Source organism: Gopherus evgoodei, chromosome 21 (assembly GCF_007399415.2).
Source record: "Gopherus evgoodei ecotype Sinaloan lineage chromosome 21, rGopEvg1_v1.p, whole genome shotgun sequence".
Taxonomy (NCBI): domain Eukaryota; kingdom Metazoa; phylum Chordata; order Testudines; family Testudinidae; genus Gopherus; species Gopherus evgoodei.
In genome coordinates, this window is record NC_044342.1 from 8,374,737 (window position 1) to 8,402,402 (window position 27,666).

At 39.4% G+C, this 27,666-nt stretch overlaps 1 protein-coding gene across 3 annotated transcripts; it reads left to right on the forward strand.

Moving 5' to 3' along the window:
- LOC115638276 (cytosolic phospholipase A2 gamma-like) lies at positions 1–27,245 on the forward strand. 3 transcript variants are annotated; one of them, XM_030539862.1, is made up of 16 exons: positions 1–161; positions 2,395–2,532; positions 4,618–4,734; positions 5,685–5,827; positions 8,806–9,004; positions 10,296–10,413; positions 12,428–12,568; positions 12,937–12,990; positions 14,144–14,200; positions 14,703–14,759; positions 16,043–16,105; positions 19,068–19,112; positions 20,733–20,828; positions 22,426–22,580; positions 23,681–23,849; positions 26,720–27,245. In XM_030539862.1, exons 2-16 carry the CDS (start codon positions 2,509–2,511, stop codon positions 26,890–26,892), a joined length of 1,611 nt encoding a protein of 536 aa, XP_030395722.1. In that variant the 5' UTR covers positions 1–161; positions 2,395–2,508; the 3' UTR covers positions 26,893–27,245. The 3 variants fall into 3 exon arrangements, with proteins under 3 accessions (XP_030395722.1, XP_030395723.1, XP_030395724.1); XM_030539863.1 differs by lacking the exon at positions 1–161 and adding an exon at positions 1,668–1,928; XM_030539864.1 differs by lacking the exons at positions 1–161; positions 2,395–2,532; positions 4,618–4,734; positions 5,685–5,827 and adding an exon at positions 8,286–8,381 and having other exon boundaries at positions 8,803–9,004.
- The last annotated feature ends 421 nt before the right edge of the window (positions 27,246–27,666 follow it).

Consider the following 27,666-nt stretch of genomic DNA (forward strand, 5'->3'; position numbering starts at 1 on the left):
ACAAGTAGGTGCTGGCCAGTAGAGCTCCTGGAAAGAAGTTAAAAGCTGCCGAGAGACCTGACCACAGACAGAGCTGACTGGGCAGAGCTGACTAGGGAGAAGCAGAAGCTGCAAGCAACAAACAGCAACAAGAAAATAATGCGGCAAAGCCAAAGGGCAGAGTAAGCTTGCTAGTTTTTAATTATAGTATTTAACAAATGTTACAAACCATTGTCTGTGATTTGTTATGGCCTGGCCTTCTTTAGCAAAGTGAAGTGCTTAGAATCATTTATACTATGCGCTCTTGTGGTCTAGCTGCTCTTTAATTTACAATAAGAGAATTTTAGATTACACTCTAGTAGGGATTATTAGATACATTAATAAAAAGATACTTTGCTTTGAAAAGAATACTGCCCATGTCAATCACTTTATCAGAAGGTTACATACATGTCCTCCAAATATTTTCCTTTATTACCCTGGACTGGAGGCCCATATCTTGGGAACAACAAACCAAGAGGGTGATTGGCAGTTTATTTAGGGGCATCCAAAGCCTATTTTTCAGTGTTACATCATGATTATAGATGTATACCCTGACATCCACTGAAAAGAACAGGGCCAGCTGTGTTCCACAATGCTTCTCTTCTGGGTCAATTCCTTGTGTATGCTCTCTTGAGAAGATCTGTCAGAGAACAAGGCCAATGACAACACTGGACTGGGCTGATTTTCTTTGTTCATAAATTAACTTTAAAATAACTGAGGCTGTGTGAATGAACAATGTCTCTGTTCTTTTGCAGCAAGAGGGAAATATATTGCTAGTATGGCTAGAATTTTCAGCAGAGCCTATGAGAGTCGAATGCCCAAATCCAAAAGGAGTTGGGTGTCTTGAAAAAAAAATAGGTTGGCTTGAAAATCCCAGGATGAGCCATCTATTTATCTATATATCTATCTTCTGCTGTCTCTCTTCTATCTGTCTGGCTTCTATTTATCTATCTTGCATCACCTATATCTTTTATCTATGTGTCTATTTATATTTATTTATAATTAACTTTAAAAGAATTGAAAGCATGTGAATGTAGACATTCTCTTTTCTTTTGTAGCAAAAGGGCAATACATTACTAATATGGCTAGAATTTTCTGCAGATCCATGAGAGTTGGGTGCCCGAATCCTATTGAAATTCAAAAGCAGTTGGGTGTCTGAAAAAAAAATTGACTGCCTTCTACATCCCAGGATCTCTCTCTCTTTCTGTCTCCTGCTCTCTTTTCTATCTCTGTAGCTTCAATCTATTTTCTATTGTAGACAATTATTTTAGTTTATTGTTCATTTGTTGTGTTATGTTATAATTAACTAACATATTATGTCATATATCATCACTGTATGCTTAAGAGAGTTAAATTGTAGGATTATAGAAGGATAAGATTGATGAGCAGTTAGAAGGGATAATTAGGTATTAGGTATTGAAGTAAGTAGAGTTGAAACACAAGGCCTGTAGGCTCATGCCTACAAGATTTTAGCTTAGCTATTTTAGGCCTAGGAGCTAAAAAATGCTGACATAAGTAAGTGACTGAAGAATAACCAGATACCCTAAGATTACGGAGAAAGAGGAACCAAGTGGTAATATTGCAAAACATTATCTGGAAGATTAATTTTATCTGTTTCCGACATGTCTTAGCTACAGGATATAGGTTGTGTGTCAATGCCAATAAGAATAAAAAGAATCTACACAACCTATAGAAATCAGGGTCCCTTTAGTTTCTAGGGGTCATCAGACCAATGAGGAAAAGGAGAGTTAATACATTTATGGACATGCACAGAACGTAGATATAGACAGGCGTTAGGGTGCCAACAACGGGAAAATTCAGCTCCCTATGGGAAATTCCAGCATAAATCATCCTTTAATGATGATCAATCCATGAGAGACCCACCAGACCTCAAAACTATTGTTAAGACTGTGAGTATAACTATATTTGTAACTTCTGTATAAGTCTGCATAGGATTTCTATATGCTTGGGTAACCATAGCTTTAATTGTAATTTTAACAAAACTTGTAAAAGAGACTGGACCTTGTACTTGTGAATGTCTGTGTTCTCACTACCCTTGGTATTTATGTGTTCCTAGAGACTCTAAATCTGAAGCAAGTAGCAGAGGTGACTTTCACTCTGTTAAGCTTGAAAATGTAGCCACTAGACCCATTACCACATTACAAAAATAACTTTAAATAAAACAAAAGAATCTATCTATCTATCTATCTATCTATCTATCTATCTATCTATCTATCTATCTATCTATCTATCCCCACATGCTCTGAAATACTCTGAAATACATCTACAGCTAGATGGACCTAGAGGCTGATTCGATAATTCAGCACTTCCTATGTCACTATATTCAATGTTCATTTTCTCTTCTATACTTTAAAGCAAGGAAGAATAAATTAGATGTTGGCCTGAGCTTTTGGAAGTCCTGAAAGAGGTGGAGTTTTCCTTTTTCACTGACGGAGGAATTTGAAATCACAGAGAAACAGGAAAGCAAAAATGGAAATATTTCATAAACACAAGGTATACCATTCCTCTTACATTTTGCAGTTTTCCTACCTATTGTTACTTGGAAATGCTTCATCACATTTCATATTAAAGGTGCATTCACAAACAGCTCATGAAGAGTTCATAAAGGATCAATAGATTTTTAAATAAATAAATGGCTAATCAATTATTATAGGATCCAGCAGCTCAACAGATTATTTTAGTTATAGAGTATAAGCAACCATAATATATTTTACTGGTGTGCTTATTACTGTCTATAATGCACACTGCTTCTGTCTTCAGTGAGCTTATAACATCTATTAACCATTTATTAACTAATTATAATATGAAGGGTGACCAAGCAATTTCATCTCCAGCTTTTCTGTGCAATTTTTTCTGAAGTTCATGTGTTCCATTTATTCAATAGCAATGCCACATTGCTTCATTGTAGCTATTGTGACAGAGCTCTGACCTTACCCCCGTGGGTCCTTCTAGGCAGTTTATACTAGCCTCAGTGGCTCACTGTGACCCTCCATGTAGCCCTTCTCTCTCTAGTGCCAGGGTTACAGTCCGCTGAGCCCTTTTCATCATAGGCCAGCAAGGAGGTTGGTGAGAGAACTTCCACAGTCTCTGTTGTCCCTATGGGCTTATTTCAGAACAGTTTAGCCTCCTGTCCTAACAGGGCCCTGACTTCTCCTCCCAGGAGATGTTTCCTGTTGTGGTGGGTTGGGGGGAACCCGGGCCCACCCCCTACTCTGGGGTCCAGTCCAGGGACCCTAATGGTAGCAGCAGTTGGCAGCCAATCTTTCACTGCCAGAGTTGCTACATTTTGCTGGTCCAGTTCCCCACAGCTCTCCTGTTTCTCTCCCTTCTTCACCCTTACCTTAGGGCTCCCTTACTGATGGTTCGAGGGTGTCTTCATTAACCAGCCCTTCAGCCACACTTCCTCTCCTCTGGCTCCCTGGCTCCCTCCTGCCTGACTAGAGTGAGCCCTTTTTATAGTATCAGTGGGGTCTTAATTAGAGTCAGGTGGTCACATTAGCTTAATGGCCTCACCTGACTCTTTTCAGGTTAATTAGAGTCAGGTGTTCTCATCAGCCTGAAGCAGCCCCTGCTTTGGTCAGTCAGGGGAAAAAAAACTGTTAATCCAGTGGCCACTATATCTGCCTTCTGCTGTTCTGCTCTACCCAAGTGGCCGGGGTCTATCACACTATATACACCTCTATTCCGATATAACATGACCCAATCTAACACAAATTCTGATATAACGCAGTAAAGCAGTGTTCCGAGGGGGGAGGAGCTGCACACTCTGGCGGATGAAAGCAAGTTCGATATAATGAGGTTTCTCCTATAACGCAGAGAGATTTTTTGGCTCCTAAGGACAGCATTATATAGAGGTAGAGGTGTAATGCAGACTCGGGCCAATCTTTCTATATTTAGTGACACCTAAAATACATCTTAAACTCTGAACAGTAGGGTTCATCATGACCAATACTTATTTTCCATTTACCTTCTGTAATGGGGTGTATTAACCCTGCACCGGCGACACAGAAATTAAAAAAAAATTTGGGTCAAAGAGACTCCACCCCTTCATCCTGATGGCATGCTTCCAATGAGGGGAGCATATGAAAGGAAGCAGCTTAGCTCACTCTGGTTTGGCTGAGGCTGGCTCAAGTGCTGGGAAGTGTCCACGAGTTTCTCAGCTGTTTTCATTGTAATTGTAAGCCATGTTGATCCTAGGATATTAGATTTTGAATGATTTCTTGCAACATGTGTTAACTCTTTATGCTTAACAAACTGTTCCACCTTGTATTTAGCTGTGACACTCTGAGTACTGTTCCCAGATCTAAAGAAGAGCTCTGTGGAGCTTGAAAACCTGTCTCTCTCCTCAACTGAAGTTGGTCCAATAAAAGATACCTCCTCACCCACTTCATCTCTCTTTCTCCTCACAGAGTCTTTCTCCCTGTTGTTCCAGTGTAGGAGAGATGTGTGAAATTTTTCCAAACAGGCTTTGGGTTCCACCTGGAATACACTTTAATGGTTTGTCTGGATCTCTGTACATTGTACATCCCTGACAGATTTTTCAGAGATGATACATTCTCTTGACATTTTTTCCCCCAGGGTGAAGGTAAAATCAGAATTTCCCATGAACTCTCAGAAGGGGAAAAATTAGGAACAAGTAACAGAAAGGTGCGCGTGAAGAAATGCCTGGATAGCCTTGGGATTCCCTGTAATCTGGTAGGAGTCTATAAAAAGTCTTATAGAATTATAGAGGAACATACAGAACATTGATAATGGTAATGATTACTTATGCAGAGCTGGTGAAAATGTGTTCATCAAAAAGTTGTAAGGGTTTTGTGTTTGTTTTCTGGTTTTTTTAAAGCTTTTAGATTAAAACAAACTGAATCCAATGGGACATAAGTGAATGGTGAAAATTAAGTGCATGGTTAATTGCTTTGCTGATTTGGGATGGACTTAAATACATGTTTAAATATAAATGATGGAAAGAACAGGTTCCGAAAAATGAAGAAAACATTTTTTTTCCATTTATGTTGAATTTTTTCACAATTTCTTTTAAATCTTCAAACTTGATTTTTTCTGTTTCCTAAAACCACATATATAGTGGTATTGAGGTCTCTCTCTCTCTCCCTGTATATATGTATATCAGTTTTGATTCTTTTTTTACAGGTTTTGTGGACACTCCTAAAATATCAATAAAAAAATTCCTTTTAAACAAAAAGGTGATTTTATCATCAAAATCCCCCCACAAAACAAAAGAAAACAACAACCCTGTTGAAATATTTTCCAGCAGTTCTGATAATTAACAATATTCATGCTACATGGATTACATAATTCATACAAATGTCATATATTATAGTAGCTACTGGAGTTATTTTTGTAGATGAAGAGGTAAAATCAGGCCTCATTACTGCACTCAGGAAAGCTTGTGAGTAAAGTTACTCATGGGAGTTGTCTCATTTAAACCAGTGTAATTAAAGACACTTGCATAGGTGAATGCTTGAAGAATTGGGGCCTACAAGATATTCTTTTAAATTACATGATGGGAGATATTCTAGGTGGGAATGGCAGATGTTTGACTGCAGATACCATGAAAGTAACTTAGACGAGCAATGATGGTTCCTCATTAATCCCAGTTTATACGTTGTCATCTGTTTTCCTTTCGTCAGGATAATGTGCCCAATATTGCCATCCTGGGAGCTGGAGGAGGTCTACGAGCCATGATCGCCCTTCATGGAACCCTGCAGGAGCTACAGAAACATGGTCTCTTGGACACCATCATGTACTTGTGCGGGGTCTCAGGCTCAACTTGGTAGGTGCATGTCAAGAGTGAATGAAACTGTGTCCTTCTATAGAACTGACAGCCAGGGGAAAGTATTGCTATTGTTATTATTAACAAAAGACATACTGAGTACTTCATAACCAATAGGAAAACACTGTCTGTCCATTTCCTGAGGAGGTGAGAATACACGTGTTACCAGCACAATCTAGGGCACCCCACACCATCATTACCCTACCAAAGCTCGAGGCATAACCCAGTTAATTTAGTCACCCCACTCTTTCCCAGCATGGGATCGGGGCATAAGGCACTAACCCTTACCAGTCCTGGGCTAAGGACGTAACCTTCTGGGGGTTCATGGGCTCTTTTACGAGTAAAAGAACCTTACACAGTAATATCCTTAACCTCTATTTATTAACAGTTACCAAAACAGAATACACATGCTTCACATACAATTCTCACTACTCCTGATAAGGCAGATAAACTTTACTCAGTGGCCAATCAAGATTAGATCTTCCAAGGCTCCAGTTTCTGCGCGGTGTTTTTGCCAGGTGCTGAGGTCTGGCAGCTCTGATCTTGAGCTGTGTCCTGGTGTGAGGAGCCAAAGAACTTCCCTTTGAACCCAAGTTTATACAGTTAAAATTGGATTCTACTTAGAAATATCTTAATCAATCATTTTAAACTAAACAGTACTTTTCACCAATCCTAGCCCATTATGAAACAATTCTTTAACCAATCATACTCCCACACCTTAGCTGATTTAAATCTTGCAGAAATTATTTATGCAATGGACAGAAACAATAAAATAATTACACAGGGACCATACAAACAATAAAGAAGTAGGGGCCATAAAGGCAAAACAATAGAACTATGGATTTAACCATCACAACTGTTGACAAGTGGTTTCTTTGCAAACAGAATACTATCAAACAAAACTGTCTATAAACATCCTAAGATCTATTTCTTTACCTGGTGATTGTGATACTATTAGGACAGGAGTCCATTATTAGCAGCCTGATATTATATTGTTTTGATGCAAATTAGATGGGACGTGACTCCCTGCTTCTTAGCTCCTGGTGGCTGCTGTCCTCTTATGGCTGTTTTTTCTTACTGCAGAAAGGCCTTGGCCTACATACATTGCAATGTAAGTCCAGGCTAAAACTCAATACCTCTTCCGTCTACCCAAAAATCATGCAAATCCAGAGCTTAGACCCAGGGTCCCAGGATTCCATGAGGGTAGAGGGTCTTAACCTGAGTCAGGCCAGGACCCAGGGTTCAAGATCTATTGCTTTGCAGTGTAGACATAGTCTCACTGGACTCATGCTCTGGGAGTCAAAGATGTCCCAATGGATGACTTCCTTTTTCCTATTGACAGTCATATTTTCCCTTACTGCACCACAAACAAAGGGCTAATGCAGCCACATTTTGGGAGGACTCTCGAAAGTCTGGGATATGGGTGGCAAAATATAGTTCTGCATAATGCAGTGTAGACTGTGGAGTCTTTAATCATGGGTTTTTTGTGAGTCTTATGGCTTATTTTCCCTTAAAATGCCACAGCTGATGCAGTTACACCACTGTAATGCTTCAGTGTAGACACTAGCTACATCAGTGGGAGAAGTTCTCTCATTAGTGTATGTAATCCAGATCCTTGAAAGGCAGTAGCTAAACCAGCAGAAATATTCTTGCATTGAACTTGCATTACCTACATAGGGACATAAGTCAGCTTAACTATGCCAAGCCGGAGTGTGGATTTTTCACACCCCTTGAGCAAAAATTATGCTGGCCAAACAGTCAAGTGTAAAACAGGCTTTAATTATATTATGAAGCATAAGTGTCTAGCTCTGGTGCTTGTGGAGAAAAGCTTGGTAATGTGAACCCTACCATCTCAAATGCTGGAAGGCAAGTAAAAAGAACCTATGTTTTTGTTAAATAAATCTCATGATTTTTAAACCAAACTCAGGATCTTCTGTGACCTGTCTGTGTTTTTTGGCACACTTGTTGTTGGCGTTAATGCTAAAAACAGGGTAGCAGAACAGTGCCTGCTACCTTCTGTTGCCCTTTTTTCTCCAGTCAAGAGGGCAGAGTGTGTACAATGGTTTGGGCCATGGAAACAATGAGAAGTGGACATAACTGGGGTTCGGTAAACTGGAACAAGTGACAGGGTGTAACACAAGACGGGGCTATCCAGGTGGAAAAGAGATAACAATGGTTGCAAAGTTGTAGGATAGAGTGGAGAGTTAGTTTCTCAATGGAAAAAGAGACTGTGTCCTCCAGAACACCCAGCTAATCTAACAGGGCCACGTACTGATTGTCTTATTCACAGTGAGTAACGATTGACACAGGAGCCTAAGAGAGTTAAGCACTCTGTTGTCAATGCAATTCAAAGGGAGACTGATACCAGTGGGCGACTTCCTAATTATCGTAATTACTTATTTGCCCCATATTAACATAGTGTCTGAGCACCATTGTATTTATTTTCAGAACACCCTTGTGAGGTCGGAAAGTGCCGGTATCCTCCTTTCCCTATGGGAAACTGGGGCTACAATCTCTGGGAGAGCAGGGAGCAGAACCCACATTTCCCAAGTTCTAGACAAGTTTCCTTATTTCTGAACCATCATTCCCCTCCAAATCTTTCTGAACAAATAGTCCCACTGAAGTCAATGTTAGGGCAGCAGATGGTCTGGACAGATCTGTGGATGTTACAAATGTCCTGAATGTAACCAGAGCTGTTCAAATTCAGTGTCAGATACCCTGTGTATTGCTAATAGAGATTCTCCATTTGCTCAGCCTGGTAAGGACCTGGGGGATTTGGATTTTATCTCTGCTGGTACTGTGGCTTTCCACAGCACCTATCCAGCCAACAATGTGATCCTTGCAGGTTACAAATGCATTGCAATGATAGAATGACGAGTGAGAATATTCTAATAAATAACTATGCAGATATTGAAATGGCTGTGGAAAATAGCCCACATCCTGTTCCCCTTACCATCTGTATTTTGCCTCTGTAATAGGTGTATGTCATATCTCTACAAAAATGGGGACTGGACAGAGAAATTGCAGGTCCTGGAGGAAAGTATGTGTGCTAGACTTTCCAAATACACCTGGAGTGTCCCAAAGGCAACAAAATTGCTTCTCGAGGCAGCTAAAGATGAAAATTACTCCCTGACTGAGTTCTGGGCCTACACTGTGGTCTATGGAATGTTACATGAGGTAGGTGATAAACTTTCAGTTTTATAACTTTCTAAGGTCCTTGTATGACCCTACTCACCAAAGTATCATGGCGCTTCATGATCTTTTAGTGTGTTTAGCTTCACTACATCTCTGTGAAGTGGGGAAGTGTACAGAGGGGAAACTGTGGCACCAAGCACCCAAAGGCCAGATTTTAAAGATATCATCTTGTGGGATGAGCATGCAGGCACTTAGCACCCATTAATTTCAATGGGATTTAGGTGCCCATATGCTTCTGAAAATCCCACAGGGTACCTAATTGCCTTTAAAAAACTGGCCTTGCTTGACTTGCTCAAGACCACGTAAGGTATGTCTACACTGCATTGTAAATCTGGGTCTGTGGGACCCAGGATGGTGTACCTGGCATTTTCAAGCCTGGGCTGGAGTGTCCACGCTGCATTGTAAACCTGGGCTTAAAACTTACATCTACACTGCAAAGAATAACCTGTGATGCTGAGTCTCAGGACCAGGATCGATTGACTTGGACTCATGGGGCTCAGGCTTCTGGGTTAAAAATAGTAACATAGGTCGGGGCTGGAGCTGGACTCTAAAACCTGGTGATGGGGTTGGGTCTCGGACCCTGGGCTCCAGCCCACAGGAGAAGGTCTGTACTGCTGTTTTTAGCCCCACCACCCTAGCCCCGTGACCCAAGTCAATTGGTCCCAGGCTCTAAGACTTGAAGCTGTGGGTTTCGCTTTGCAGTGCAGATGTACTTACAGCTGCTGGACCTAGGTGTCACAGCCATGCTAATATGGTCATATTGTACTGCCCAACCTTCTGACTTGAGACTGTGGCTTGATTTGAGTCCACACAGCAAAACAAGAGGACTTGGACCCGAGTTGCTGTGGGACACTGGCTCTGACCCACCCCTCTATTAATGACCTAAGACCTTGGGTCCTGAGTCCATGCAGAACCAACTCAAACTGATTTGTGTGTGCACAGAAACGGGTCTCAGGCGTCCTCAGGGTAAGTGGGGATTAAGTTTTAGGCTAATGGCTTGACCACTTAGTCATTGAGGAAGGTTTGGTCTCATAAATAAATGCTGAGTGGTTCCACTGAATTCTGCAGTTACTGGATTACTTCATGTATACCCCTGGGTAACTGAGGGCCAACTCCACATCTGTCTAGCTAACATCTCAACGTGTGGAAATGTGTTGGATCCCTGAGCTCAGGGTTGGACCAAGCTGTAAGGGCAGGGATTATAGACAATGTTACAATCATAATTTAAAATTAGGGTGTGTTTGTCTGAACATATAAAATGTTGTCTTTACAGCTGGACAAGGGACACTTGTCTGAGCAGCAGAGTGCTTCTGAGAATGGAAATAACCCCTACCCCATCTATGCAGCAGTAGATGAGCAAAGTTTTTCCAAAGTAACTGAATACTCTCCAGGTAAAAACAAACAACTAAATCTACAGGAAATGTCAGTGCAAAGAAGCCTGTCATTTATTCCATCTATATGCAACTCCTCGAGGCAGCAGAGATGTAAAGGTTGTCTTTAGAGTTGATTGAAAATGAAAAAAAATATGATTTTTTTAAAATGTAAATCTCTTTTGTTCAGCAGGATTATTAATGGGCCCCTTTTCCACACTGCATGACATTTTCTGCAATATTTGTTTCCTTTTTTTCCCCTAGAAATTTTATCAAAAACATATTTTAATTTGATTTTCTTTAGCAAAAATCTTGATTTTCAGTGAGAAAAGAGAAAGTGAAACAAAACCTTAAAAAGATTCTTAAAATATCAGTAAAATTATGGCAGAAATTTTCAAAAACATGGAAAATCCAGGTAACATCTACTACTGCTGAGAATAAGTTTTGTTTATGCAAAAACTTTTTTTGAGAAAAATTCAAACTCACTATTGTTTTCTTTTTCTCATTGTCCTAGTTTCGTATGTCTTTTTAGGTGGAGACACACTTTATTTATTATCTTATTTACTTATTTAGATTTAACAATATAAAATTATGCATCTTGAAGCATCTAGGAAGCTAATATCATTAATAACACAATAAAATTCCTGGAGCATGAAAGAATAATTTCACAAGAAACTCGACAGCCATCACTCCATTCACTTTTAGCTATAACTTGAGCTGATCAAAAATGGTCCAACAAAGTAAAAATTTTCCATGAGTATAGGTCAGTTTTGACTCCTAAGAAAACAATTTAGAAAAATACCAAAATGAAGCCTTTCAATTTTTAATTTCAAGAAGACATTTTGCTTCAAAATTATTTTTACTTTAGGTTTTATAAAAAATAAATTAACATGAAATAAAAAGTCAAAATCACAATGAAACTTTTTTGATTGACCAAACTAAAATTGTCTTGAACACTTCTTTTTGCAAGGAATTTTTCATTTTGTTTTGTTTTCATTCCAATTCAGAACAAAACCAAATTTCACAAATGTGGAGTTTCCTTCCAAATGAGAAATAACAGCTTCTACACAGCCCTAGATGTGCCAAGAATTTCTCTTATAATTTGGATGTGGTTTAGAACCAGGTGGTAGTTCACACATTTTGGGGAGGTGCCTTGGGACTAAGATGTGGTGAGAACCAGTTGGAGAAATTGTAGATGAATTAGGGAATCACATGGGCCTTCTGAAACACTGAGAGAACTCTGCATGATGGGGCTTCCTGGAAGATAGCATGAAGTTGATAATGGGAGAAGGTAAGGTAGGAGGTGAGGAGATAGGGAATTCAATGGTGGAGCAAAGGGGATGATCAAGTTAAGCTGGGGGAAATATTTTCAATAATTTTTTTTCCACTAAAAATGCATTTTCAGATCCCTTTTTGTTAAATTCAACTATAATGAATAGTTTCAGCTAAGGAAACAAATTGTAAGTGTAAAACATTTGTTTTTATGGTTTCCTTTCAAATGGTCTTTTAATTTCAAATGTGGTCATTAAGAAAAGTGAAAACCGATTAATCAAGGAGAATAGAAATGAGTCAACTAAAAAAGTTTTATGGGACTTGAAATGAATAAAACAAAAGAAAGTTTCATTTTCTGTCAACTCAAAATGATTTATTTATTTACTTTTTAATTTAGTGAAAAAGTAGGGTTTTTTTTTCAGTTCGAGTCAAACTGGTTCAGCCGCTGAATTAAAAATTACATTATTTGCTTAGCTTTAGTAGTAAGAACTCTGAACTGGGACACAGCTGTTGTGGGGTTGTAGTTGGAGCCTGGATGATGAGGACCAGCAGCTTCATGCAGAATGTGAATACGAGTCAAGGATGGATGTGAAGATGTGACAACATGGATGGAAAGAAATTTTATTAATGTAGACATTGTTTGAAGCATGCTCACATTCCCCTGAGTTAAGGATACCTCATGCCACCCTTGCTGACTTATTCATCTGCCACCTCAAAACTGTTGCCGGGCTTTGTTTCCAAACTATTTCTTTTTATTTTTCAGCAACCTGGTTTGAGTTCACTCCCCATGAAGCCAGCTTCCTTGGCTATGGAGCAAGTGTACCCATGGAATACTTTGGAAGTGAATACAAGAATGGGGAGCTAAAGAAGCAGAAAGAAGAGAAAAACATGAGTTACCTACAAGGTGAATGATCATGCCCCTGTTTCTTAGCAAATGGAGATAACTGAGGCTGGTTAGGTGCATAGATATCGGAAGTAAACCATGAGATTCTAAAATGGAGCAATATTTACATATATTAGAGAGTTTTTATGTAGACAGCTGAGTGGGGTAAAGACAGTTTCCATAAGCCATACAAAATTTTGAGTTATCAAAAGAAATTCCTTTCCCGAATCAGAACAAAAAATCAAAATTATATTTTTTCACAAAACAAAAATAAAAAAAAAACCAGTTTTGGTTCAGATGTGAAGAAAATACCTTGATCAACCCTAAGTAGAACCTGTATAAATAAACAGAGTCAAATCCTTTTGTATTCTTTTCCTGCTTGTTTTCAGGGTTGTGGGGAAGTGCCATTGGCAGCAAAACAGAAAATGAAAAAGTTATAAAAGGTATGCCAGTTTCTCTCCTCATAGCACACTGGAGTCAGAGCTCAGATCCTCAACTTTGTGCTGGGTGGGACTCTCTAGAGTGGAGTCTTCTTTATCAACTCCAGAACAAGCTTCCTGCACTGCTCTAAAATAACCCAGGTTAAGGACTTTTACAGCACACAGCAAACTGCATCTCTTTGTGTGTGCTTCTGAAGGTGAGGGCGTTTCATGTTCTGCAGACTTTTTTTTATTTAGCTATTTATTCTATTTGAGGTTCTATCAAAGGTTTTTAGACTGGCTGTTCTTATCTTTTATTAGAGGAAATCAGAAAACCACAATTTTCTGTGGGAAAAAAGTGCCCAACTTTTCTAGTTGGAAAATAGTAAAATAAGTGTGAAAAATTGGGATTTACTCCACTTTTCTCCCATCTTTTTATATTTCTCTACCTACTACTTTCCTCAGTGAGTTAAAAAAAAAGAGGACAAGAAGTACAAAAGGAAGAGAGAGATTGTAAAATGCAGTGAAAATTCAAACACCAAAAATAGAAAAATGAAGAAAATTTGGTTTCTAAAAAATGAAATAAAATGTCATCTTACATTGTTTTTTCTTTGTTTCCTTTTATAGTTTCCTACTCGATTTAAAAAAAAAAAAAGGTCAAAACTGATATTTAATGGAAGTCTTCAACTCTGATGAAGCCACATTTCAGATAGGAAAAAATGTTGGTCAAAACACTTATATCAGCTCTAGTTTTATATATTTTAAAAGTCCGTAATAAATCAATATGTCAAATGCGAAGTAATAGGTCTAGATGATAGTTTGAGTCATATAGGCAGACAGAAAGGGATACATAAGCCACTCCCACTCTAAGTGTCACTTTGTCCCCCTTTAGTTTAATCACAAATAGAAGTGACATCAACTTCTGTAAGTGTCCCGGGCACTTTTGGAGGTGACACAGCAGGACACTAAGCGGGTGTTCAACATGGGATAATGATAAGATAGAGATTTAGTGACAAGATTGGTAGGGAGTAGACAGAAACAGATGTGGTATAATTTCATCAATATATTTTTTCTCCTAAATCATTGCGGTCTAAAATTTGTGTTCTAAAGGACTGAATTATTGTCAATGTATTGTAAAATAACTGACCTGTCTAATTGAGGTTTTTTTCCCCCTCAGATATATTCTTTGGCTTCTTTAAGGGAGAAAAAGAATCATATTCACCATCTAAAGAAAGTAGGTCATTATAGTCCATGGTCACTTCAATTACTTACCAAATGTACCTACTGCTGATGTCTATAAAGGGTCATTCCCTTCCCCTCCCTCGGGGGAAAAAATACTGGTTATACACTGTAATACCAGAAATCAAAAATATTTCATTAACAGTTTTCTAAAAAAAATATTTTTTTATCAAAACGAAAACAAATTGACAGTAAAAAGATCAGTTTTCTTACTCTAGTCACTCATGAAAACAATGAAAAAATTCAACCTGCAGAAATTTTATTTGGTTTACTTTTGGATTTGGTTGAAATACTATTTCAGGTAAAAAAAATTGGACTTCTTCTAATTTCTACAAATTTTGTTCCTTATGAAACTTGAAAATATTGACTTGACCATGATCTTTGTAACCTGAATGTTGCTTGACCATGATCTTTGTAACCTGAATGTTACTTCCTAGTTGCTTATGTGATTGTCCGTGGGTATATGAAATGGCTGATAATCCTAATGACATTTTCAGGTTGTCCAGAAGGAATAGTCAAGGGATTTCCAGTACCCACCACTGAACCTGAAGCTGGTAAGTATATATATATGTAGCTGCCTTTTTTGTTCTAAGTCATTAGCCAATAGTTGAGGCCTTCAGGGCCATGTTGTTAGAGGGAGGAATATATGATAAAGGTCAGGTACATCTTTATTTACAAAAAAAATGTACAGTAAATCATGTCTCTCTGAACAGAGTAGGACCAATAAAATCAGCAAATTAATCAGAAATTAATTAATTAATTAATCAGAAATCCCCATGTCTGCAACTCAAAGAGCTCTGTGCCCAAGCAGCTCAATCTCTGTGCTTCTTTTTCATGGTCACTCTCACAACTCCATCTCTTGGCTTTCTCCTCTGTGATACCCAGCCTTCAATGAATATTGCAGTCTCTGAATCTGCAACCATATTTTGTAAATATAGAAATATTTATTTATGGAATTCAGTATAGTGCTAATCAATAAACTAGATCATGTCATACATGTTTGCGCATGTGTGTATGTGTGTGTGTGTGCACGCATGTGTGTGTGAGAGAGAGAGAGAGAGAGAGAATAGCTTTTTGATTAAATGGAATTATTTTAAATATATAAAATTTCTGTTTTCATTGAAATTTGGGGGATTTTCATAATAATGTCGCTAACAGCCCAAACTCCTTACACTCTTATTTTGCAGCTAAAAATAGTTTTGACAGAAAACTTTCCAAAAGCAAGCTGATGTGGCCATATTGCCGGACAACGGGGAAGATGACATTAGGGGTAGAATATGGACCGACCAGAGGGAGATTAATGAATTTTTTTGTGAGGCAATAGGGGAAGAGGCTGCAGTAGTTAAGAAGGGAAATAATAAAGTCTAGACATTGATTATAGCCATGTGGAAGGAGAGGGAAGAATCTGTCCTGAGGTATTTCAGCTAACAACTTTGTCCTTGGGCTATTGGAGAATATCTTCATTGTTATATGTGTGCTGTTTCTTAGGCCTTGTCTACACTACTACAGTTGTTACAATGGCACAGATATGGTGCTGCAGTTGTGTCATCATGGTGCTGCCTTGTCAATAGTTCCTGCAGCGATGGAAGGGTTTTTCCATCATTGTAGTTAGTCCCCCCTTGAGAGGATGTAGCTTGGCTAATTCTTCCATCAAACTACCAGTATCTACACTGGAGCTTAGGTCAGCTTTACTGCATCTCTCAGGGGTGTGAATTTTTCACACTTTTGAATAAAGTAGCTAAATTGACCTAGGTTTTCAGTTTAAATCAGCTCTTTGATATTTGTGTTATTGTCTGTGGCTGCGTGAAATGACTGTAAATCCTTATGACATTTTCAGGTGATATGGAAGGCTCATTGCACAGTGAGCCAGCAGGAGCTTCACCAGGAGGCTTTTCACCAGGTAGGTATATATAATCTTGGATCTTTCACTCTGACCCTATAGCTGTAACTGCTTTTATGTTCCTAGCATTCAAACAGAGAAGTTGGATAAAAACATTAAATACTCTTGCTAGAAGGTTGCAGTGTAATATTACTTTATTTAAAAAAAAGAAAAACAAGACCTTAATACTCAGGAAATACAAACAGAGAGAGAAAAAGCAGTCTTCCCCCTAAGACAGAGAGGCAAAACTCTCCCCACCTTGATCTAGGCTGGCTTTATTCAGAATGAGTGCTTAAAAACTTAGATCACATGCCTCCTTTAGAGCCCCATAGCCTACAAGTCTGATCAGGAAACCCCTTACAAGTAAAGTGATTGCTAACACATTTTCAGACTAACACCACTGCATTGACAGCTGTGGAATTGCTTCTGATCCACTCCAGCTTGAGAAGATAATCATATCCAGATTGTTAATGACATAGTCTCATGAGTAATTCTCATGTTCTCTGTTTTCTGAGTGTGTGCTCAGGACCAAAGCCTTCCCGGATGCTCCTGTTTCTTAAATAATATGGCAACTTTTTGATGATCACCATCAAACTATCTGAGAAGCTTTCAAAAATCAGGATGGGGAACTGAGGTTCAATGAGAAATAAAGTGGGGAAATTCAAAGGAATCTCAACAAGTTAAAATTGATATTCAATGGGATATGAGTGTTTAATACCTTACAAATCCCAGCCTAAGTGACTTCCAAATATCACCTAGAAATTCTTTGGCAAAGCCAGGAGTAGAACTGCCTTGAATTGATTCCCAATCTATTTCCTGAAATTGATACTTGAATACTGTGTCTGATCCTGGTGTCCATATTTGAAAATGGGACACTGAGACATTGAAGATAAATGCAGAGATGTGTCACAAAAATAATGCCAAGTCTTATACAGTGAGAAATTTAAGGAGCTCAGTCTGTTTAATATATGAAAAAGAAGTCCAAGAGGTGATTAGGTTATGGTGTTTAAATACCTTCACAGTGACAAAATACAGGCATACTCTCGAATCTAGCAGGGAAAGGCATAAAAAGAAGCAATGTCAGGAAGTTAAAGGTGGACAAATCAAAGTGAGAAATAAGGCACACATATTAATGATGAGGGTGATTAACCATTGGAACAAACTCCCAAGGAAGTAGTGGAATCTCCAACTCTTTGACTTCAAAGCCTGATTGGATGCCTTTCTAAAAGACATACTTTAATTAAACAGAAGTTGACAGTCTTGGTGAAAGTAACTGGTAAAATTGTGTGGCCCATGCTATACAATAGATCAGACTAGATGACCTAATGGTCCTTTCTGGCTTTAAGCCTGCATGCCAATCTGTCCAATGAATACTGCAGCTTATAGGATTTTGGCATTCTGTAGTCATATGCTATTCTCTCTGCAACAGTGGCATACGTTGGGAAGAGGAAGTCATAGCAGTTACTATAGAATTACCCATCAGTAAATGAGGGAACGATCTAGCTTACTGCATTTTGCCAAGATCTCTGGGAGTCATGTCTTCTAGTCTTTCAGAGTAAACAATAATTCTCACCCTCATTGTCTCTAGGTGACATATCTAAATCTGTATGAACACAGTTCCTGATGAGTCCTTGGACCAAATATTCACAGCCCACTCCCAGAGCTTTAAAGTCCAATGTTTATTAGAGATTACCTGTCCTGTGTGGCGGCTACCACTGAGTAATTGTGAGTTCCTGGAAATAAAAAGAGACTCCTTCTCTGCAGGGAGGTGGAATTTTCATTGTACTCCCAAAATATTTAGCAAGAGCTTTCTTTGCACACATATTATGTGCAATCACAAAGCACATGGCAGAAGTGCTGTAAGCAAGATGCAAGAAGTAATATTTCCACTCTACTCAGCACTGACAAGGCCTCAGCTAGAGCACTGTGTCCAGTTCAGGGTAGCAAACTTCAGGAAAGATATGGACAAATGAAGAATGTCCAGAGGAGATCAACACACATCATTAAAGATCTAGAAAACAGGACCTATGAGGAAAGATTGAAAAAGTTCACTTTATTTAGTCTGGAGAAGAGAAGACTGAGGGGGTCATGACAACAGTTTTCAATTTGTAAAAGTTTGTTATCAAGAGGTGGGTGATAAATTGTTCCCCTTAACCACTGAACACAGCACAAGAAGCAATGTGATTAAATTGCAGCAAAGGAGATTTAGGCTAGATATTAGGAAAAACTTCCTGTCTGGGTACTGAAGCATAGGAATAAATTCCCTAGGGAGGTTGTGGAATCTCTGACACAGGAAGTTTTTAGGAACAGATTAGACAAACACCTGTCAGGGATGGTGTAGATAATACTTTGTCCTGCCTCAGTGCACAGAACTGGACTAGATGACCTATCAAGGCCCCTTCCTTTCCTACATTTCTACAATTCTATGTAAGTAGCCATGGCTAAATTAGTCATAGTTTGGCTTCCTAGTAGACCCAGCATAGTAGAGGAGACAAACAAAACAAACATGGAGACTCTTGAAACTGAAATGAAACCTCCCTCCACAAGGGCCAAAGTTCAGTGTTTTTTGTTTTTTTTTTCAAGATCCATCTATATCAGAAAGCTTTGCCATGGAAGTAGGGAATGTTCCCAGAACTGATTAGTAAGATTTTCACAAGTTATTTCCAAAGAGCTCTCAGTGAGCACAAAGTGGATCTAGAGAATAAGAGACAAGCATTCCTTTGTCCCTTCAACTTGCCTCTGTCAGGGTGTGACTTTAGTGAATACCGTTCACAGTGGCTGGGTTTTCAAAGGATACTAAGAGAATTAGGTATCCACTTCCCATTGGGATTAAATGATATTTGAGCACCTAACTCCCTTAGGTTCTTTAAAAATCAAAACTGGTGACCATAGTTTCATTATCTTTATCTGGATTCTTGCCTAGGTGATTGCATTATTGTCAATGAGAGTGTGCAGTGACCTATAACCCAAATATATTTTTCAGATACTAAGAATAAGACAATTACTGAAAACATTAAAGGCGGAGTAGGTAAGTCATTTTAATCCTTTGTGGACTGAGTTTGAATCTCATCTTGTACACTGGCTGTATGAGGAGATATTTGCATCTTTGTGAGGAGAAACTCAGGCTCAATGAACTGTTCAGTCAAACAAATCCCATGGCTCTTGTTCACCCTTCCTCATAAATAATGATTCTCACATTGTCATTTTTTAACAAATGCCTGCTCAGCACAAAGCTGTTGTGGACTAGCCTGGTTTATGTGTAGAGATTTCTGTCATATTCTTTATGAAAGTTTCTGAGCCTCTTCACCAATATCAATGAATGTGTTTTCAAAAGGCATGAACAGGAGGTCAGAGAATAAGCCCTGTTAACTTTCAGCGGGACTTTGCTCCTGTGTCACATTGTAACAGATTTCAAAGATATTTAGGTGCCTAGTGTGATTTTCAAAAGCACTTAGGCATCTAAAAGTCATTTGGTGTTGACCAAAATGTTTAGATTGACTCAAAATTATTATTATAAGCAGGCTGTGTTTGGATTTTGACCATTTTGGGTGTTTAAGAATTTAAGGTTGTGTTTCCTCAGCTCAAACCAATTCTAATCAGAGTTGAGGGAACTCAGCACTGGAAGGGGGTGAAATTTTTCAGCTCAATTTTCTTTCCTGAAAAATGCACATTTGGGTCAGCAATAACGTTTCAAGAATTCGCATCAAATTTCCGGAACTGTTTATTTTATAACAAAAATAAATCAGAAAAAAAACCCAAATATTTCATACTGAAATTTTCAAAGTGAAATGTTTTTATTTTTCAGCTTAAAACAATTTTAAAAAATGGTTCAATTTCATTGAAAATAACTTTTAGAACACTCTCTCTCTATTTTCATTCTGAGTAAAGCCAAACATTTAGTTCTACCTAAAATTAATTTTTTTTGTTTACTTTCTCTTTTGACTTTTTTTTTTAATTTTCATTTGGGATTTTTAAATTATAATTGTTTGCTTGATAGTGGAACCAAAAAATCAGTTATTTGCACAGCTCAAATCAGCAGCTAAAGGAACTGAGCCACATATTTTACATAATGAAATATAGGAAATGATTTATACTGCCATCAGGTGTTCTGTGTAGGGAAGAACTTGACAGCTGACATATCTCATCTCGGGGAGAGGGATAGCTCAGTGGTTCGAGCATTGGCTTGCTAAACCCAGCATTATGAGTTCAGTCCTTAAGCAGGCCCCTTAGGGATCTGCAGCTGCAATCAGTACTTGGTCCTGCTAGTGAGAGCAGGGAGCTGTACTCCATGACCTTTAAAGGTCCCTTCCAGTTCTAGGAAATAGGCATATCTCAAATCATTAAAATAAAATTTATTAATCAAGGCAAGCATATGGGGGTCATTATGTGGCATAATGAGGGAATCAGAGATTCTGAGAATACCACAGCTTCTGTCTGTCTCAGTAACAAATGCCCTTTTTTTCCTCACAATCAGCTTTGCTTTTTAATTTTTGCTCTATATACAAGACACGCTGATTATTTTTCCCACAGCTTCTTGTCTGCACTAGCAAATAAGAGATAAGAAAATCTCTGCTGATTTTCAGATATTCCTGAATATATTTACATATTTAGATCTGATATTTGAATTCTGGTTTGTGCCCTCTCACAGGCTCAGTGGTGGATTTCGCTAGAATGTGGCAAAAAACCACTCATGGTCTCTTGACCTGGAAATGGGGAACGAATAATAACTTTCTTTACAAATGTTGTAAGTAGAATATGGGTTACTGACTCTGTGGTGTGGATGTCACGTTTTAATGGTAAATACATCACACAGAAACATGAGAAAGGGTTGTCTTCCTATACAGTATTTTTAAGGTTGGAAGAATTAAATTTTTATTTTTAAATTTTGACAGATGGTGTCAATGCCTACTGTAAGCATTTTGGGTTTTTTTATTTAAATTTTCAGTTGCATGAAAATATAAATTTTAAGCGTTTTTAATTCTTATCAATTTAAATCCTAGCACTGATGAAAACTAAGAGGATAATCAAATGAATATTTAATGACAGTAGACACAGATATTCAAAAACTTACATCTTTAAAAACCATTAAAACACAAATTGTCAACATCATATGTCAAAATATACAAACTTAATATCCTTAAATCAACTAATCATACCAGTTTTTAATATTCATTCACTAGTCTATTTTAAAACTACTCTAATTTAAATTCTCAAGAAGCATTTTTCTTATTTTGCTTATCAGTAAATTTTGATTATCAGTGGAAACAGTTTTTTTTACTGGTTTATGTAGAGCAGGGGTCGGCAACCTCTGGCATGTGGCTCACCAGGGTAAGCACCCTGGCAGGCCGGGACAGTTTATTTACCTGCCGCGATGGCAGGTTCAGCCGATCGTGGATCCCATTTGCCACTCCAGGCCAATGGGGGCTGTGGGAAGTGGCATGGGCCGAGAGATGTGCTGGCCATGGCTTCTCACCATCCCCATTGGCCTGGAGCAGTGAACTGCGGCCAGTGGGAGTCATGCCCCACCCAGGGGAACCCTCACCCGCTATCACCACCTCGCCTCAGTCTTGGGCTACTGCCAGTCACCATCTAGTCCCCGCTCACTGGTATAGACTGCAGTGTAAAAGCCACTCATCACAGGCAAGAGGGGTTTGGACTGGCTATCTCTGTATACCCTGGGCTTCACCCTTGCACCCTAGTACCTTTCTGGCTTTTGACAAGGCCACAGACTGGGGCTTTTCCAGGTGGGAGCTCCTCAGCTCCCTTGCCCTATTCCCCAGCCCTGTTCCACTCAGGTATCTTGTTCAGCCTGCCAGCAGCCATGCCCTTCTCCCTCTAGAGACTATCTGCTCCTGTCCCACTGCCCTTTTAAAAGGGCCAGCTGGGCCCTGACTGGGGAGTAGCCATAGCTGACTCTGCTTCTCCATCCAGCCTTCCCCAGCCACAGCCCTCTCCTGTATTGTTTTAAGCCCTTTAAGGCCAGAGCGGGTGATCACCCCACTACAGCCTATAATGATGCCTCGTAAATGGCAGGAAGGAGAAAGTGGTGGTTCTACTGTATAATGGCCAGGGGATGGAAAGATCAAGTATAAGAGAACTATATTGTAAAATGGGCACTAGGCACAGCAGAGGGTGAGAGGCGAGGAAAGGGCATTCATACTGTACAATGGGTACTAAGGGAAGCAGAAGGTGAGAGGTGGTTCTACTTTATAATGGCACAAGACACAAACACTTTACCGAAGCACAGCTGCAGTGAATATTATTTATTAATCCTGCCCCTGACAAGGGGCAGATTCTAATCTCTTAGTATGATAATTTTATTTTTTGTTACATTTCTTTAGCTGCTTTTGATTCTACTGAGCTGGTGAAGGATAAAGTCATCTCCTTGGTAGATGCTGGAATAGGCATAAACTGTGCTTTCCCTCTGGTTCTCCGCCCGGAAAGGAAAGTGAAACTGATTCTCTCCTTTGACTATGGCCCTTTTGAACCATTTAAGGTAACTCCTATCATTGTTACATTTTTACAGTCATTCAAGTTAGTAATGAGGGCCCATTGTGCCAGGTGATATTTGAAGACAGAAAAATACATGGTCCCTGACTCCAAGAGATAAGAATCCAACAAAGAAATTTACAATCTTTAATAAACAGTCAAGCAGTATTTTCTTTACTTTATTTTCTGGAAAACAGTTCAAGACAGGAAGGGAGCATAGAATCTCATCCCCTTCTATCCTGCTGGGGGAATGTTTAGTGGAAAGAATCCTGCCATCCCAGTAGCAAGTTGGTCAGCTGACTTGAGTCAACACCAATACTTTTGTGAGATGTCTCAGGGCCCAATGGATCTCTGCAGAAGCAGATTTTCAAATGCACAATGGACAGTTTGGTGCCTTAAACAATGGAAATTGGACAACAAATTCCCATGTGTGCCATAGAAAAAAGTACCCCATAGTGATCTCAAGGAAGGAAATCTGTTTTTCACCTTAACTGAAAGATGAACCTTTGGTAGCCTTGAGCTTTCGTGTGTCGAGTACTGGGGATGAATGTTGACCCATACAGGAAAATGTCTCCTACTGAACCAAATTGGGTGAGGTAATTTCTTTTACTGGACCTACTAGAGTTGGTGCAAGATATAAGCTTTTGAGCTTACGCAGAGCTCTCCTTCGGGTCCTACTGAACCACTCAGATCTATCCTTGTTGAACAGCTATGGGCTGCTGTGAACCTTCTAGCTCTATTCTTGTGTACTGGACTCAATGTGCCATGTTTGATCTATGCTTATGGCTGTGGGCTGAGATACTTAAAGGGACTTAAGTGAGTTAAGCCAACTCATATTGACTTTTCCATGGAGATAAATTCTTGCTCCTTTAAGTTTCTTTGGAAATCCCAGCTATAGGGTCTCTTTATAAATAGTCATGTGTTGTTACACAAACATTCTTCCTATCCCAAGAGCAGAGGGTCTGGTTTCCACTGGAGGTTTTCTGCTTAGTCAATTAGTAGAAGACTCAGAGAGAAAGTTTGATTTTGAGTTAACTGTTTTGAGCTATCTGGTCTTGTGGGCAGCAGTTCTTTTAAATAAAATAATCATGATTCCCTCACTTACAGGCCCTCAAGCAAACTGCCAAATACTGTAAGGAAAACTGCATCTCATTTCCTGAGATAGACGAGAAATTGCTTCTAGAGCCAGATAACCCCTCTGACTGCTACATCTTCAGAGGAGAGGGTGCTCCAACTGTCATGCACTTTCCACTTTTCAACAGAGTGAATTGCCCAGGTAACTTTCATGTCACTCATTTTCTAAAATGCTACTGACATCACTCTCATTTAACTAACGTGGATGACTTAAATACAGCTGAGTCTGGTTTGGTCTGAGGTAAGGTAGCAAAGGGGCATAGGGATTGAGATAAAATGTCAGGGCTGGTCTACACTAGGGGAGGGGATTGATCTAAGATATGCAACTTCAGCTACGTGAACATAGCTGAAGTCAGAGTATCTTAGATCGAGTTACCTACCGTCCTCATGGCGCAGGATCGATGTCTGCAGCTCCCCCTGTTGACTCCGCTACCGCCGTTCGCATTGGTGGAGTTTTGGAGTCGACAGGAGCGCGTTCGGGGATCGATATATTGCATCTAAATGAGACGTGATATATCGATCCCCGAGAAATCAATTGCTACCTGCCAATATGGCCAGAAGTGAAGAGGTACCCCCAGACTGATCTAGTCCCGTGTTCTATATTAGTGGGTATCTAGTGATAGAATCTTGAGAGGAAGTTGAGAGAAATCACAGATTAGGTAGTTATAGATGTCATAAACAGATAGTTAAGGGTTAATGTCTCTTTTACCTGTAAAGGGTTAACAAACAGGGAACCAAAAACACCTGACCAGAAGACCAATCAGGAAACAAGATACTTTCAAATCTCGATGGAGGGAAGCCTTTGTTTTCTGAGGTTTTTTTTTTCTCTCTGGGTCCTGGAAGGGACTAGACGTGCAACCAGGTTTCTTGCCAATCTCCCTGCTACAGTCTCTTATATATTCAGAATAGTGAGTATTAAGTAGAAAAGGCGGATATAGTCTTTTGATTGTTTTCTGTGTTTGCAAATGTGTAGTTTGCTGGAAGTATTTTAAATTGTATATTGCTGGGGGGAGGCTTCTTTCTAGTGTCTATAAGCTGAAAGACCCTGTAACTTTTACCATCTAAATTACAGCGATAACTTTTACTTTTTTTTCTTTCTTTCTATTAAAAGTTTTGCTTTTTAAGACCTGTTTGATTTTTTCCCCTTGTTGAGGCTCAAGGGAATTGAGTCTGTACTTACCAGGGAAGGAGAAGGGAGGGGAGAAGGGTGGAATCCCTTTGTTTTAGATTCACGGAGCTTGAATCTGACTATCTCTCCAGGATAGCCCAGGGAGGCAAAGCCAGAGAAGGAGAGAAAAGGGGTTTGAATCACAGTAATCTTCCAGGGTAACCCAGGGAGGGAAAGCCTAGGAGAGGCACTGGTGAGGGAAAGTTTACTTTCCTTGTGTTAAGATCCAGGGGGTCTGGGTCTTGATGGTCCCCAGGGAAGGTTTTGGGGGGACCAGAGTGTATCAGGCACTCCAAGTCCTGATTGGTGGCAGCTATCAGATCTAAGCTGATAATTAAGCTTAGGGGAATTCATGCTGGTACCCCAACTTTTGGACTCTAAGGTTCAGATTCGGGAACTATACCATGACAATAGAGTTATCTGCCATAAGGGTTGTTTTCAGTAGCATCTATGTTTGTTTTTTTCCCTCTGATTTGTAAACATTTTGCACCCAATTTTCAAATGTATTTAGGTGTCTCCAGATGCAGGTAGGCACCTAGTGGGATTTATAAAGTGCCTAAGTAAATTAGATACCTAATCTACTGAGCTGCTTTTGAAAATCTCACCAGTCACCTATCTGTATCTTTCCGCATCTCCATACATTTCAAAATCTAGCCTATATCTCTTCCATTTTTAAAACTAATTTAAATGTGAATCTTGAAAATATCCATAAATATCCATGTGTTTTGAATCCTACTATGCTCTTGGCTTTAATGTTGTGTGCAGTGAGTCTCACAGGTGTGTGTGTGTGTGTGTGTGTATATATAATTAAAGTGTTTGCTTTTGTGATGTTCACATTTGCAGATTTTCAGTTTCATCAAATGACTCCTTGAGCTCAGAATCAGGCAACTTCTTTCTTTAGCACTAGTCAAGCCACAGAGGCAAATCTTCTCTCTGTTACACAAGTGAAATCGAAGGTATAAATGTAGATTTACACTAGTGCAATGAAGAGATGAGTCTGGCACATAAGGACAAATTCAGAGAGGAATGCAAAGGAGTCTAGAAGTTGGAAAACCTTTAACCTTCTCTCAGCAGTCTGAGCATGTGAGTTACACCAGCTCAGACACCCGTACATTCTGCACAAATTCTATTTCTCTTGATTTTTGAGCTATTGTGAATGCAGTGTCATGGCATTAAATGCTCTGTTCCTATAATGATAGGAATCTTAAAAGAACTCACTGGCAATATTTTAAGGGAGCCTAATGGAGGTAGGCATCCAAATGCCATTGTTTCCATTGAAATCCATAGATAGGTAGATGTATAAGTTGTACTCTATGTTAATTTGCCTTAGTGCAAATGACAGCAGAATCTGCTCCTTGTTTTTTTCACAAACATGCTGCATATGGGACACTATAGAGAAAAGCAAGAAGACAAAGGAATAGCTGGGTGAGAGGTAGAAAGCAGGGAAAATAGGAATCGCAATTTGACAGAATTAAAGGAAGCTGGCAGAGTCTGTAGACAATCTGAGAAGTGCAAAGTATCCATTTCAGTTCAGGATGGTGTTGACTTTGAACCCTAAAGATGATAGTTCAACTATATTAACTGTGTCACTGCTGATAGCTGTAGACAAAACATCCAGATGCTTTGGGATTGGGAGTAGAGCATTTGTGAAACCCTTTCCCCATACATGAACCTCATTTGATTCTTCTCCTTAAGTCTCAGAAGCAAGATATTCCTCTCACGACAGCCTGGGAACCCTAGAATGCAATCAGAATCATAGTTCTACTTGTTATTGACACTCCATTAGTAATATTAATATCTTCATCCTAAAAATGCATTCATATCTTTTCTCTCTTTGCTTTCAGCCTATGTGACGGAATGGAGAATTAGATTCACCCCTGTTCGCTTTCTCTACCATGTGGGAGACATCACCAAACTCCTTCAATCAGCCAGACTGAATGTATTGAACAATAAAGACAAGATCCTACAAGAGATCAAATACATTGTGGCTCATTCCAGCAAGGAGGCAAACTCTTAAGAAGACTTTTTCAGCTATGCTTTGCATATGTTAAAGCCACCCAGTAGATTTTGCGAACTACAGAATTGTCATTTGGCTGGAAAATGTTATCATTTGGAATCACAGTGGGGAGAGGAGTCTCAGCTTCTGCTGTGAAAGCACTAGTACCTAGTTCGTGAGTTAGCCCTGTAACTTGACTGCACTTTACTTCAGCAATTTTGATTCTGCGCATGAGTCAAAAAAAAATTCTCTCTTGGTATTCTTTGCTTGCGGTTTGAATTATTGCTCAATCTGTCTCTGCTCTGTGTGATGCCAGATGCCTTTGTCTCCTGATGCATAATTCATGTTCAATCAATAAAGCCTATAAAATCGCATCATTTGCACACAGTGCCTCCAGCCTAGAAATAGCCTGCAAAAGCACAAGCACGTAAGACCTGTGATAAAAGCCATCTGCCCTGTCTCCCTGCAGTGACTAAATCACATAGAAATGATGAGTAAGGCTGTAATTTAGTTACAGGTATTTTTAGTAAAATCATGGACAGGTCATGGACAATAAAGAAAAATTCACACCTTGTGACCAGTCCATGACTTGTACTATAAATACCCATGACTAAATCTTAGGGACTCTGGAGGCCTCTGGGGCACTGTTGCAGCTACTCCGGGGGTGGGGGACTGCTGCTGTACTGCTGCTCGGAGGGGAGGCCCAGGGCCTCACTGTGACCCTGGGGCAGAGCCTGAGGCTGGTGCTGCTCAGGCAGCTCCTGGGGGCAAGTGCCTGGGGCCTCCTGATTAGTG

What these genes read in the sequence shown, in the direction of transcription:
- LOC115638276 (XM_030539862.1), top strand. Translation starts at nt 2,509, where the DNA reads ATGGAAATATTTCATAAACACAAG. An exon ending in ACCAGGAGGCTTTTCACCAG is followed by an intron (nt 16,106 to 19,067) that starts GTAGGTATATAT and finishes TATATTTTTCAG; the next exon opens with ATACTAAGAATAAGACAATT. An exon ending in CAACAGAGTGAATTGCCCAG is followed by an intron (nt 23,850 to 26,719) that starts GTAACTTTCATG and finishes CTTTGCTTTCAG; the next exon opens with CCTATGTGACGGAATGGAGA.